The 14080-nt window shown below is 37.5% G+C and overlaps 2 protein-coding genes across 2 annotated transcripts in view; one reads left to right on the top strand and one right to left on the bottom strand.

Moving 5' to 3' along the window:
* ZNF330 (zinc finger protein 330) overlaps window positions 1-2269 on the bottom strand; it is a 26056-nt gene extending 23787 nt beyond the window's left edge. The window contains exon 1 of the mRNA XM_044680301.1: window positions 2127-2269. The gene's annotated coding sequence lies outside the window, so the exon portion shown is untranslated. The remainder of the gene's footprint in view (window positions 1-2126) is intronic.
* Window positions 1789-13558, top strand: LOC123252351. Its single transcript, XM_044681703.1, has 4 exons — window positions 1789-1797; window positions 2025-2225; window positions 2324-2761; window positions 13430-13558. Exons 1-4 carry the CDS (start codon window positions 1789-1791, stop codon window positions 13556-13558), a joined length of 777 nt encoding a protein of 258 aa, XP_044537638.1.
* The last annotated feature ends 522 nt before the right edge of the window (window positions 13559-14080 follow it).

Here is a 14080-nt window from a genome sequence, read left to right on the forward strand (position 1 = left end):
ATCATTATTTGTCAGGCCTTAGCACCCTCACTTGGAAAAAGGAGGATTTGAACTAGTTGGGCTAGTTGGTTGGTCTCTGAGACTCCTTTTAAGTTCCAGCTCAATGATCCTAGATACAACACTTTTTCTGTGGTTGAAAAGTTACATGAGTTTCCAGATGAGTAAGAGAAACACCTTTGAATCATTCAACTCGCTTTAGAGATACAACCTTCTTTTTCTTGCTCCAGATTTTTTATGCTCCCAAAAATGCAGATGCCCCAAACTCTAGAACTTCTCAGGAACTGGGTCAGCAGATTCAAAGAATCACAGATGGGAGAGAACTCAATGGCCAACCAGTTCAACCTGGACTTGGAAAAGATTCCCTTCTAGAATACCCCTCAGTGGACTTTCAGCTTCTACTTGAAGACTTCCAGTGACAAAAGAGTTTGGGGAGAAATCCCATAACCTTCAAAAGCAGGTCGGATTCACTTTTTTTTTTTTTAAACCCTTAACTTTTGTGTATTGGCTGCTAGGTGGAAGAGTGGTAAGGGTAGACAATGGGGGTCAAGTGACTTGCCCAGGGTCACACAGCTGGGAAGTGTCTGAGGACGGATTTGAACCTAGGACCTCCTATCTCTAGGCCTGACTCTCAATCCACTGAGCTACCCAGCTGCCCCTAGTCCAATTCACTTTTGACAGTGCTAAAATTTCATTAGTTTTTCCTTACATCACATTGAAAATTTGCAGCCGTCATATGCAACATGGCCAGATTTATTATTCCCTTTTTTAAACTGCAAAACCTATTGGGTCAGGGACCATCTTTTATCTAAACTCTGAATGTCAGAAGTATTAGTGCAGTGTTCTACCATACAGAATTTAATTTTTGTTGACTGATTTCTGAAAAAGTTAAAAGCTTGGTAAAATCTCTTTAAAGAGCTGTATAAAGATTTGAACAAAGAGAAAAACCATTAAGCTACAGTAAGTACAGTAGCAACAAGCTGGAAACTGGTAACGTTCAACTTAAGTTACTCCCATTTTCATTTTGTACTCTTGGATATGTATGTATGCCACACAGTAGGTGCTTAAATAATGTTTGTTAAACTGAATTAAATTGAATTCCATAAGGTTAATGGCATTTGTAGCACTTATCTCACAGGACTGTGTTAAAGTTTAAACAAGTTTTATGTGTGTCTATATGTGTATATACACACACAGTGCTTTTCAAATTTTAAAGTGCTCTGCAAATGTTAATGATTATCATTCTATTAGACCTATAAAAATTTACAAAATACTGAATTAAAAATGGTGCAATAACAAAAATATGGACTACTCTGGGTGTCTGCCTTAAATGGGACATGAAATTTTACAGAACTCTTTAGATTCACTTTCCCCTGTCCATCCCCATTCCTAAATTTCTTAGGAACATTTAAGAAGCAGGGAAACAGTTCAGAGTGAAAACAAAAAGAAAGTATTTCCTACTCTAATTTAAGAACTGCTGGGAATACTGGGAAAAAGTTTGGCTGATATCCTGCTTAAACCAACAGCTTGTACCATATGTACCAATAAGCTTCACAAGAGCTTTTTATCAAAATAAAAAATTTCATGTCGCTTTTTGTGGAATACAGGAAATGTCCCTTTAACAATTTAAGGCTGGGGGGGGGGGGGAAATGCTTGGCATATCCCTAGGGCAAGCCATTTCACCTCTAGAAGTTCTGATTCATCATCAGTAAAATAAGGAGTGTGGGACAGATGACTTCTAAGACTTCGAATAATTTCTAATAACTGTGATCCTCAGGGATAGAAGTGACCATGTCGATGGTTTGAAAAGTTTCAGGAAGGCAATAATCAATAAGTAAGGAAAGTCACGTGGGGAGGGGGTGATCTGAACTGAGAAAGCCCGGTTGGGTTTGCCCAAAGGAGTTGGATTTTGTTTCTTTTTTTCCATCTCCCAAAGTTTTGTTTTCCCACCAGCGAATCGTCGGGTTTCTTAAATTCCTTACTTTGGGAAATTCTGGGCTTGCCGGGACCGTGTGTGCATTTCCTAGTTAGGAAGTCACGAGCGAGAAGCCTCCATTCTCGGGGGACAAGGGAGGTTCGACGAGTCATGGACTCTGAGAGCAGGAAGGGAGCGGAGACTTAAGCCCTACCTGAAGAACGCAGAACTCGCCGAGACAGAGAAGAATGCTCAACTTGAGGAGTCGGAGGGCCTCGGGTTCGAATCCTGCCTCTGCCACCTGGGCAGTGGCGTGACCTTCAGGAAGTTACTTCCTTTCCCTGGGTCTCAGTTTACTCATCTGTAAAAAAGAGAGGGCACAAGTCGGATGGCATCTAAGGTCGCTTCCAGCTCTTAATCAACGGTCCCCAAGCCTGGGGGTTGTTCGACGTCACTAGAGGACTAACTCCCGGGGATCGGGGACTCGCTCCCTTCCCCAGAAACGTAGGACTAACCTCCGATTGCGGCCGTGGCTGGAGGCGGTGCCTGACCCCGGGAGCCCCACGCCCCCACCGCCCGGATACGACCTCCCCCCAAGGGGCCCGCAACAACGGCTCGGCAGGACGCCTCCGGCGCCTTCTCCCCGTAGGCCACGCTCCCCCAGCGTCCACACGAAACAACGGCGGAGTCGGCGGCGGGCCGAAACCGGACAGGGGCGGAGTGACAACGACCAGAGAACACCAGAGGCGCCAAAGGCTGATGCGAGGAAGATGGGTAGGCGGAAGGGGGCGCGGCCAGAAGCGTCCGCTCAACGTCAGCACGTCTGTACGCTTCACGTCACGTCGGCGGGTGGGCCCCTCCTCTCCCTTCCCCTCCCCCTTCGCCTCTGTTCACTCCGCCCTCCCTTGCGGGAGGCGGGGCTGACAGAGATGCCTACATAATGCTTTCCTTATCCCATCTCTGAATAAAGTTTCTAATTTAAATGCCCAAAATACAATGAAAACCAAAGTACTTATAAATTGAAATATAGTTATCAAAATATTTTTAAAACAATTTCATAGACGGTAGTTTCAAAAACTTTTAAAATTTCATGAATTAAAATTCTCTTAAAAGTTCATGGACTATGGTTATCAAAATGTTTTTTGAAAAAACTAATTCATAAGCCATAATTATTTTATTTTATTTTTTAAACCCTTTTCTTCCATTTTAGAATCAATACTGTATATTGGTTCCAAGGCAGAAGAGCAGTAAGGGGTAGGCAATGGGGGCAGCAGAGGTGGAATCGCACAAGTAGCAAGTGTCTGAGGCCAATTTGAACCCAGGACCTCCCATCTCTAAACCTGGTTCTCAGTATAATGAACCATCTAGCTGTCCCTGCCTTAATTTTTTTTTTTTTAATTCTAGCAAGTTCAAGGGCCATAGTTACCAATTTTTTAAAGTTCATTGTCCATAGTTTAAAAAAATGTTTTTAAACAAATTCATGAGCCATATTTTTAAAATATGTAGTTTTAAAAAGATCATGGACCATGGATTTTTTTTTTTTAAATCCTTACTTTCTGGTAGTAACTCTTAAGATAGAAGGGCAAAGGCTAGGCAAAAGAGGGTTAAGTGACTTGCCTAGGATTACATAGCTAGGAAGTGTCTGAGGCCCCTGAGGCCAAATTTGAACTGGAGTCCTCCTGACTCCCATTCTGGTGCTCTATATACTATGCTACCTAGCTGCCCTGGTCATAATTATGTAAATAAACATTGTGTTGTTTTTTTAATTAAGTTCATGGGACATACTTTTAAATATATATTTATAATTTATATATTCTATATCAATACATAATTATAATCATATGTTAATACAATGTTTATGTGTTTATATATTATATCATTTTATAATATATAGTTATATTATTATATATAGTAATAAATGTATAATTCATGGGCCATAGTTATAAAAATATTTGGAAATAAAAAAAATCCATGGACCCCAGATTAACCTCCTGCACCAAAAGGATGACAAGAGGAGAATGAGAGAAAAGTTAGGTGGAATAGGAATATAGAAAATTGAAGAAGAAAAGCAGAAAAAGCAGTAACAACTCAGTCCTCTCTTCTTAACTTACGTCTTTCTGTTTAGGGCACTACCCACCATTCTTAGACTCTACTAAGGATTACAACCCTCATAGGATCATGGCTAAAGAGCTGGAAAGGACCTCAGAGGCCATCTAAATCACCCTTTTCATTTTGCTGAGAAGAAACTGAGGCCCAAAGAGGTTAAATTCAATTCAGTAAATATTTCTTTAGCACCCACTGTGTCCCAGGCAATGTGCTAAGCTTTGAGTACACAAAAAGAGGCAAAAGACAGTCCTTGCCCTCAAGGAGCTTATAGTCTAAGACAGCCATCAAGCAAACAAACGGATCTGTTGACTTGCCCATTTACACAAGTAGCAAGCATTAGAGGTGGAACTTGAACCAGGTCCTCTTATTTAGCTTGGTGCTTTTTCTTTTCTTTTTTTGTTTTTATGTCTTTGAATTTTTATTTTTTAGAAAAATTTTCCACAACTACATGATTCATGTTCTAACTCTCCCCACCACTCCCCCAAAACTCCCCCCTACCACTGTAGCCAACACGCATTTCCACTGGTTTTAACATGTGTCATCTATCAAGACCTATTTCTATATTATTGATAGTTGCATTGTTGTGGTCCTTTAGAGCAGGGGTCAGCAACCTTTTTGGCCATAAGCGCCATAAACACCACATTTTTTAAAATGTAATTTCATGAGAGCTGTACAGTGCTCACAGTGCACACTCCTGTAACAGTGCCTGAAAAAAATTTGACTTTATGGCAACTGCAGAAAGAGCCATATCTGGCCCTCAAAAGAGCCAGATATGGCTCAAGAGCTATACATTACCGAGCCCTACTTTAGAGTCTACATCCCCAATCATGTCCACATCAACCCATGTATTCAAGCAGTTGTTTTTCTTCTGTATTTCCACTCCTGTAGTTCTTCCTCTGAATGTGGGTAGCATTTTCTTCGAAAAATCCCTCAGAATTGTTATGGATCATTGCATTGCTGCTAGTACAGAAGTCCATTACATTCTATTTTACCTCAGTGTATCAGTCTCTGTGTACAATGTTCTCCTGGCTCTGCTCCTTTCACTCTGCATCAGTTCCTGGAGGTCTTTCCAGTTCACATGGAATTCCTCCAGTTTATTATTCCTTTGAGCACAATAGTATTCCATTACCAGCATATACCACAATTTGTTCAGCCATTCCCCAATTGAAGGGCATACCCTCATTTTCCAGTTTTTTGTTTTTTTTTGCCATCACAAAGAGCATGGCTATAAATATTTTCATACAAGTCTGTTTATCTATGATCTCTTTGGGGTACAAACCCAGCAATGCTATGGCTGGATCAAAGGGCAGGCATTCTTTTATAGGCCTTTGGGCACAGTTCCAAATTGCCATACAGAATGGTTGGATCAGTTCACAACTCCACCAGCAACGCATTAATGTCCCAATTTTGCCACATCCCCTCCAACATTTATTACTCTCCACTGCTATCATTTTAGCCAATCTGCTAGGTGTGAGGTGATACCTCAGAGTTGTTTTGATTTGCATTTCTCTAATCATAAGAGATTTAGAACACTTTTTCATGTGTTTATTGATAGTTTTGATATCTTTATCTGAAAATTGCCTATTCATGTCCCTTGTCCATTTATCAATTAGGGAATGGCTTGATTTTTTGTACAATTGATTTAGCTCCTTGTATATTTGAGTAAATAGACCTTTGTCAGAGTTGTTTGTTATAAAGATTTTTCCCCAGTTTGTTGTTTCCTTTCTGATTTTGGTTGCATTGTTTTTGTTTGTACAAAACGTTTTTAATTTAATGTAATCAAAATTATTCATTTTATATTTTGTAATTTTTTCTAACTCTTGCTTAGTTTTAAAATCTTTCCTTTCCCAGAGATCTGACAAGTATACTAATCTGTGTTCGCCTAATTTACTTAAACTTTCCTTCTTTATATTCAAGTCATTCACCCATTCTGAGTTTATCTTGGTATAGGGTATGAGATGTTGATCTAAACCTAATGTCTCCTATGTTGTTTTCCAATTTTTCCAACAGTTTTTTTCAAATAGTGGATTTTTGTCCCAAAAGATGGGTTCTTTGCATTTATCATACACTGTCTTGGTGACTTCACTTACCCCAAGTCTACTCCACTGATCCTCCCTTCTGGCTCTTAGTCAGTACCATATTGATTTGATGACCACTGCTTTATAGTACAGTTTAAGATCTGGTACAGCTAGGCGACCTTCCTTCACATTTTTCTTTCGTTATATCCCATGATATTCTTGATCTTTTGTTCTGCCAAATAAACTTTGTTATAGTTTTTTCTAATTCAGTAAAAAAAGTTACTTGGTAGTTTAATAGGTATGGCACTAAATAGGTAAATTAATTTGGGTAGAATGGTCATTTTTATTATGTTAACTCTTCCTACCCATGAGCAATCAATGTTTTTCCAATTATTTAGATATAGTTTTGATTGTTTGGAAAGTGTTTTGTAGTGGTGTTCATATAATTCCTGTGTTTGTTTTGGTACATAGATTCCTAGTATTTTATATTCTCTTGGGTGGTTTTAAATGGTATTTCTCTTTCTAACTCTTGCTGCTGAGATGTGTGTGAAATATATAGAAATGCTGATGATTTATGTGCATTTATTTTGTATCCTGCCACTTTGCTAAAGTGGTTGATTATTTCCACTAACTTTTTAGTTGATTCTCCAGAATTTTTTAAGTAGACCATCATATCATCTGCAAAGAGTGATAGCTTGGTCTTCTCATTGCCTATTTTATTACCGTCAGTTTCTTTTTCTCTAATTGCTACTGCCAGTGTTTCTAGTACAATGTTTAATAATAGAGATGATAATGGGAATCCTTGTTTTATTCCTGATCTTATTGGGAAGGCTTCTAATTTATCTACATTGTATATGATGGTTTTAGATATGTATTGTTTATTATTTTTAGGAAAGGTCCTTCTATTCCTATACTTTCTAGTGTTTTCAGTAGGAATGGGTGTTGGATTTTGTCAAAGGCTTTTTCAGCATCTATTGAGATAATCATGTGATTTTTGTTTGTTAGCTTGTTGATATGGTCAATTATGTGGATGGTTTTCCTAATATTGAACCATCCTTTCATTCCTGGTATAAATCCCACCTGATTGTCATGGATAACCCTCATGATCACTTGCTGGAGTCTTTTTGCTAGTAATCTATTTAAGATTCTACTTAAGATTTCTATGTTCATTAGGGAGATTGGTCTGTAGTTTTCTTTCTCTATTTTTGGTCTGCCTGGCTTTGGAATCAGTACCATATCTGTGTCATAAAAGGAATTTGGTAGAACTCCTTCTTTGCTTATTATATCAAATAATTTGTATAGTATTGGGATTAGTTTTTCTTTGAGTGTTTGATAGAATTCACTTGTGAATCAATCTGGTCCTGGGGATTTTTTCTTAGGGAATTCTTTGATGGTTTGGTCAATTTCTTTTTCTGACATTGGATTATTTAAGTATTCTATTTCTTCTGCTGTTAATCTAGGAAATTTATATTTTTGTAAATATTCATCTATATCACTTAGATTGCTACATTTATTGCCATATAATTGGGCAAAATAGTTTTTAATGATTGCCTTAATTTCCTCTTCATTAGAGGTGAGGTCTCCCTTTTCATCTTTGATACTGTTAATTTGGTTTTCTTCTTTCCTTTTTTTAATTAGATTTCGTAGTACTTTATTTTATCTGTTTTTTCAAAGGACCAGTTTCTAGTCTTATTTATTAATTCAATAGTTCATTTACTTTCAATTTTATTAATTTCTACTTTGGTTTTTAGGATTTCTAATTTTGTTTCCATCTGGTGATTTTTAATTTCTTCAGTTTCTAGTTTTTTAAATTACATGCCCAATTTATTGACCTCTGCCCTCCCTATTTTGTTAATATATGCACTCAATGATATAAATTTCCCCCTTAGTACTGCTTAGACTGCATCCCATAGGTTTTGGTAAGAAGTCTCATTGTTGTCATTCTCATCAATGAAATTAGTAATTGTTTCTGTGATTTGTTCTTTAATTTATTTTGGAGAATCATATTATTTAATTTCCAATTAGTTTTTGGTTTGCCTCTCCATGTATGCTTGCTAATAACTATTTTTATTGCATTATAATCTGATAAGGTTGCATTTATTATTTCTGCTTTTTTGCAATTGTTTACCATGTTTCTATGCCCTAGTACATAGTCAATCTTTTTGAATGTTCCATGTGCTGCTGAAAAGAAGGTGTGTTCCTTTTTGTCCCTATTTGTTTTTCTCCATATATCTCTTAACTCTAATTTTTCTAAGATTTCACTTATCTTTCTCATCTCTTTCTTATTTATTTTTTGATTTGATTTATCTAGATCTGATAGGGGAAGGCTCAGGTCTCCTACTAGTATAGATTTCTTATCTATTTCCTCTTTGAGCTCTGCCAGTTTCTCCTTTAGAAATGTAGATGCTATACCATTTGGCGCATACATGTTGCTACTTCTTCATTGTTTATACTACCTTTTATCAGGATGTAATTACCTTCCCTATCTCTTTTAACCAGATCTATTTTTACTTTGGCTTTGTTAGAAATCATGATTGCAACTCCTGCCTTCTTTTTCTCAGTTGAAGCCCAATAGATTTTGCTCCATCCTTTTATTTTATTTTTTTAAATTTTTTTTTTTTTATTTTAAACCCTTAACTTCTGGGTATTGACTTATAGGTGGAAGAGTGGTAAGGGTAGGCAATGGGGGTCAAGTGACTTGCCCAGGGTCACACAGCTGGGAAGTGTCTGAGGCCAGATTTGAACCTAGGACCTCCCGTCTCGAGGCCTGGCTCTCAATCCACTGAGCTACCCAGCTGCCCCCTCCATCCTTTTATTTTTACTCTATGTATGTCTACCTGTCTCATTTGTTTTTCTTGTAGACAACATATTGTAGGATTTTGGTTTCTAATCCACTCTGCTATTTGCTTCTGTTTTATGGGCGAGCTCATCCCATTAACATTCAGAGTTATAATTATCAACTGTGTATTCCCAGACATTTTGATTCCCTCTCCTTGTCCTGCCCTTTCTTCTTTCACTATTTCCTTCTATACCAGTGTTTTGTTTTTAATCAGTTCCCCTAATCCCCTCCCTTATTGTACTTCCCTTCTTTTTAAGCCACACACCCCACTTCCCTAATATTGCTTCCCTCCCCATTGGTCCATTTGTTACCCTTCTACTTTTCTATAGGGCTTGAAACAGTTCTCTACCCCAATGGATCTGATTGTTCTTCCCTCTTTAAGTTAATTTCAATGCACTTAAGAATTAAGTATTTACTTTCTCCAATCTCTTTACCATTCCATTATGTTGGTCTTTTCCCCTGTTCGCCCCATATGCTATTTTGTGAAATATAAATTTACTCCATTTTGTCTATTTTCCCATTTCTCTTAATATTATCTCCTTTTTTACCTCTAGTTTTATACATATTTATACACATATATATGTATATGCATATAAACATATATCTTGATATTTCATCCTATACAGTTTGTCCCTGTTCCCTCTAAATATACTTCTTCTAGCTACCCTGTTGATAATAACAACTTTTAAGAGTTACCAATATCTTCTTTTCTTATAGGGATATAAGTCAATTGAACTTATTGGATCCTTTAAAGAAAAGGTTTTGTTGTGTTTTTTTCCCCCTTCTCTCTTAATTACCTTATGGTGATTCTCTTGAGTTCTGTGTTTGGGCAGCAAACTCTCTGTTTAAGCCTGGTTTTTTCTTAATGAATGCTTGGAAGTCTCCAATTTTGTTGAATGACCATACTTTTGCCTGCAAGAATATAGTTAGTTTTGCTGGATAGTTAATTCTTGGTTGTAGACCCAGCTCTCTTGCTTTCCAGAATATTATTTATATTCCATGCCTTCCAGTCCTTCAGTGTAGATGCAGCCAGATCCTGTGTTATCCTAACTGTGGTTCCCTGGGGTCAGAATGACTTCTTTTTAGCAGCTTGTAATATTTTTTCCTTGGTCTAGTAGGTTTTTTTTAATTTGACTATAATATTCCTGTAAGTTGTCAGTTGTGGATTAAATGTAGGAGGTGATCTGTGGATTCTTTCAATTTTCACTTTCCCCCCTTGTTCGAGAATGTCAGGACAGTTTTCAAGTATAATTTCCTATAGGATGCTGTCTAGGCTTTTTCTTTTGTCATGATGCTCTGGTAGACCAATAATTCTTAAATTGTCCCTTTGAGATCTGTTTTCCAGATCTGTGGTTGTGTCAATGAGGTGTTTCATATTTTCCTCAATTTTTTCATTTTTTTGATTTTGTTTTATATATTCTTACTGCCTTGTGAAGTCATTTGCTTCTAGTTGTTGAATTATAATTTTTAAAGACTGAATTTCATCCCTGGCTTTTTGGTTTTTTTTTTTCTTTGTAGATCATCTTTCACCTTCTTTGCTTCATTTTTAAGCTGGTCAATTTGGGCTTTTAAGACATTATTTTCTTGTTTTAGATCAGGTATTTCCTTTTCCCAATTGTCTTCAGCCTCTGTTGATTGTTTTCTGAGTTTTTGAGTTATTTGAATTTTGAGTTCTTGAGTTAATTGAATTTTGAGTTCTTGAGTTAATTGAATTTTAAGTTCTTCCAAAGCCTGTGTCTATTTCACTGAAGTTTCTATGTTTTTTTCTTGGTGTTCCTCTATTTTCTTCTAATCCATTTGCTCTATGTTCAATTTCTGGATAGAAGCTGTCGATTGTGGTTTCATTTTTCTTTTTCTGCTGTTTACTCATATTTCCTTCTTTCTCCCCTGTAATTGGCTGTAATCTTGATCCTCTGATCATTTTTTTTTCTGTTGGTTTGGGCTATTCAGTACTGGGAGGGCTTCTTCTCTGTTTTGTTGATTAATTAGGTTCCTGGGACCCTAGGCCAGATTTTCCCAGCTGGTGGTAAAAGCTAAAGAAGTGAATAAGGCTACTTTCCCTGTAGTCTTTGGGGGAGGGTTATTGGAGCTTCCCTGCCCTCTGAAGACTTCTTCTCTGCTGTATTGATAGGATTAAGCCAGGTGGGGTTGATCTGCACAGCTTGAAGTGCCCTGAGGTCAAAACCTTGAGAGAAGGTGATGGGGGGCAGTTCAAGATGGACTGTATGTTCACCCTCTCTGGGTTTCTCCCCCTGTAGCCTCTCTGCTGTCTGTGATCAGAGCCTTGAGTTTGGCACTGCTGTGCCAGTGAGGCACTCTCTCGGACTAGTGCCCCAGCCCACGCAGAGATTCCAGGATCCACTGGAGACTCAGCACATTAGGTGGAGGAGGGGATCTGGGATCTTCCTCCTTTCTTTCCCCTCCCTCTGGAAAGTTCCAAGAACTCAGGCTTTTTTTCGTGTACCTTTTAAGTTGGATTCAGCTGGAAGATTCCCCAGCTCTATTCTGTCATCAGATGTTTTTTTTGTTCCCTAGGAGCCCTTTGTCCTAGATTGATGGTGAAGGGCTTTATGGAGGTCTGGAGTCTTGCTGCTTCTTGACTGCCATCTTCCCAGCTTGGTGCATTTTCCCTGTTTCCCAATAAGTTGCCAAGTCTTGACTTCTGTCTCTTGCCTCCACCCCCCCTTTATTCACTAACTAGACTTTGTTCCAAATCTCATCATCCCTAGTTTATTCAGTTCTATGGCCACAAACTCTTAATTGATTTCACTGCCTCCAGTCTCTTGCCTCTTCAATGGATCTCCTTAAAACTGCCAAATTCCTGTTCCTAAAGTGCAGGTTATTACCCTCTTGAAGAATTTTCATGGTTCCCTATTTCCTCTTGGATAATCTACAAATTCCTCAGTTTGATATTTAAAGACTGCCTAAGTCCACTTTTAGCCTACCTTACCAGACTTGTTATATATTGCTGTCCTTCAAGGTTTCTAGGGTCCAGCCAAACTGGCTTGTATACTGTTGCCCATATAAGAAACTCCATCTCACCTCAGGTCATCTTCCATGATAGAAATGATTGCCTTCCTCTTCACTTTTCTCTCCTCTACCTTTTAGAATCCCTAGTGTCCTTCAAAGAGGTTTTTTCCTAATCCCTCCAACTATGTTTCTAGTGCTCTACTCAAAAAAAAAACCCAACCAACCAAACCAAAAAACCCCTTTTGAATTTACTTTGTATATATTTCACATTTCTTTATATGTGTGCAGGTGGTCTGAACAATACAGTATAAACACTTTGTGAATAGGGACTGTCTTACTTTTATTTTTGTTCCCAGGTTAGTTCATTTCCTGGCACATGGCTATTTAAGAAATGGCTTGCCAAATAAATGAATGAATTTCTCCTCCCTCACAACCCAAAACTCCTCTAGAGTCTAGACCATTTCCTACCATGGGCTCTGAGAAAAGAAGAGAACATCCTTTTAAATGCCAAGCTCCTTCCTTCTATCCTTGATCCTATCCCCTCCTTACTCTTCCCAGAACTACTTAGTAAGAGCAAATTTAAACATATTCAATGTGAGAAATGATTGTTTGACTGATCTACATCTATTCCCTATTTTATTTCTAATCAGTATCATCCAGTTTAGTGATTGAATGATTTCTTTCATATTTATCATCAATACCTAGTTAGTCATATATTTAGTCAGATAGGTTAATCAATAGATATTCATACATTTAGGATGATTGAATCAGATTAAAAACCTGCTTTCTCATATTAGACTTATAAATTACATTTGCTTTGCTTAATCATGCTAATCAGGGGACTTCCACTCTGAGCAAAAGGAACCAAATTCTACCCTTAATCTGATCATCCAGATTCAGCATGATAGAGATGTCCTAATATTGTAGAAAGTCCCTCAGTTATTTAAGAGCCCCTTGGATTTTACTCTTTCGCTCTTGTTATTCCCCATGGTTGCCCAACATGGGAGGCATTCTGCCTGTCAATCCTTAGTCAGCAGAGTGACTAACCTCATCCTATGATCTGTGAAAATTTATTTTTTATATATTATATTATTTTTATACCAGGTTCCTAGATTATGAAGGATATAATTAGAGAGAATTCTTGAGCCAGGTCTCAGGACTTGGCTCCATTCAGTCTATAGATTTTTGCATTCTTTTTATCCTGAGGAATATGGTCCTATCATAGACCCAGCTGTTTAAAAAAAAAAGTTTTATAATAATACCTTTCTAGCAGACGTGTGAATCCCCATCTGTCAGTTTGGGGAAGGGTTGAGGGTCTGATGAATCATTGCTTAATTACCTATCAACAATTAAAGATGTCTTGGGAAGTTCAAGGGAGAACTTGAAGAATGAACTTCCCAAAATGGTTATATGTACCTGGGCTAGGAGTTTCTATTTGTCTTACGATAACTGAGAGTCATTTGACCACAATCAGGATGTCTTGACCCATCTATTAATAAATTATTTTTAAATTAAGAAAAAAAAAACAGTCTCCTGAGATCATTTTAATTGCTATAGATCACCCATGTCACATCTGTCTTGCAGCCTTCCTTGAAGACCCTCTTGAAGAGTCAAGATAAAGATTTATTGACCAGAGCATCTGTATTTTACTTTGTCTATTCTGTATCTTCTTTACCCGCTGGATATCAAGAATTACAAAAACTTATGCCCTGAAGGGAGGGGCATCTCAGATGGTGAGAATGATTTGTGGTCCTATTTATCCCTTTAATAAATAGCTTTTGGCTCCTAGTTCTGCCTCAGTGATTTTCTTTTCATATTTGAGTAAATACTTGCTCCCTTCCTGCCCACCCCACAACCTTGAAGTTAATGAAAATACTCCATTTGGATTCTGATATTTGATAGCTATTAAATGATAGCAACATTACTGAAATGGTTTCTGATTCCTTTATTTTTCTTATTTGATATTGGTAAAGCATCACATCCTCAAATATGAGCTTCTTAATTTGAAATTCTATATAACAAAAGTGAAGCGATTAAAATACATGTGTTTTATTTAGTTTTATACTTCTTTTTACTAAGAGAACTTGCCAGATCTCAAAACACATCCTGCCCAGATTAAAGCTTTTATTGTTTAGATCAACATACATTTTCCCTGATGAAGTCCAATAAATCAAAACAGATTTGTGATAATCGCCTTGCCAGAAGTGCTTTGCATTACAAGACTGAAGATTGACT

This window comes from Gracilinanus agilis, chromosome 6 (assembly GCF_016433145.1).
Source record: "Gracilinanus agilis isolate LMUSP501 chromosome 6, AgileGrace, whole genome shotgun sequence".
NCBI lineage: Eukaryota > Metazoa > Chordata > Mammalia > Didelphimorphia > Didelphidae > Gracilinanus > Gracilinanus agilis.

Bases quoted from the DNA above. Each gene is read 5' to 3' on its own strand.
- LOC123252351 (XM_044681703.1), top strand. The intron at 2,226-2,323 runs GTGACCTTCAGG...GGTCGCTTCCAG, and splicing joins TCTGCCACCTGGGCAGTGGC to CTCTTAATCAACGGTCCCCA. The intron at 2,762-13,429 runs GTGGGCCCCTCC...TCTGTCTTGCAG, and splicing joins GCTTCACGTCACGTCGGCGG to CCTTCCTTGAAGACCCTCTT.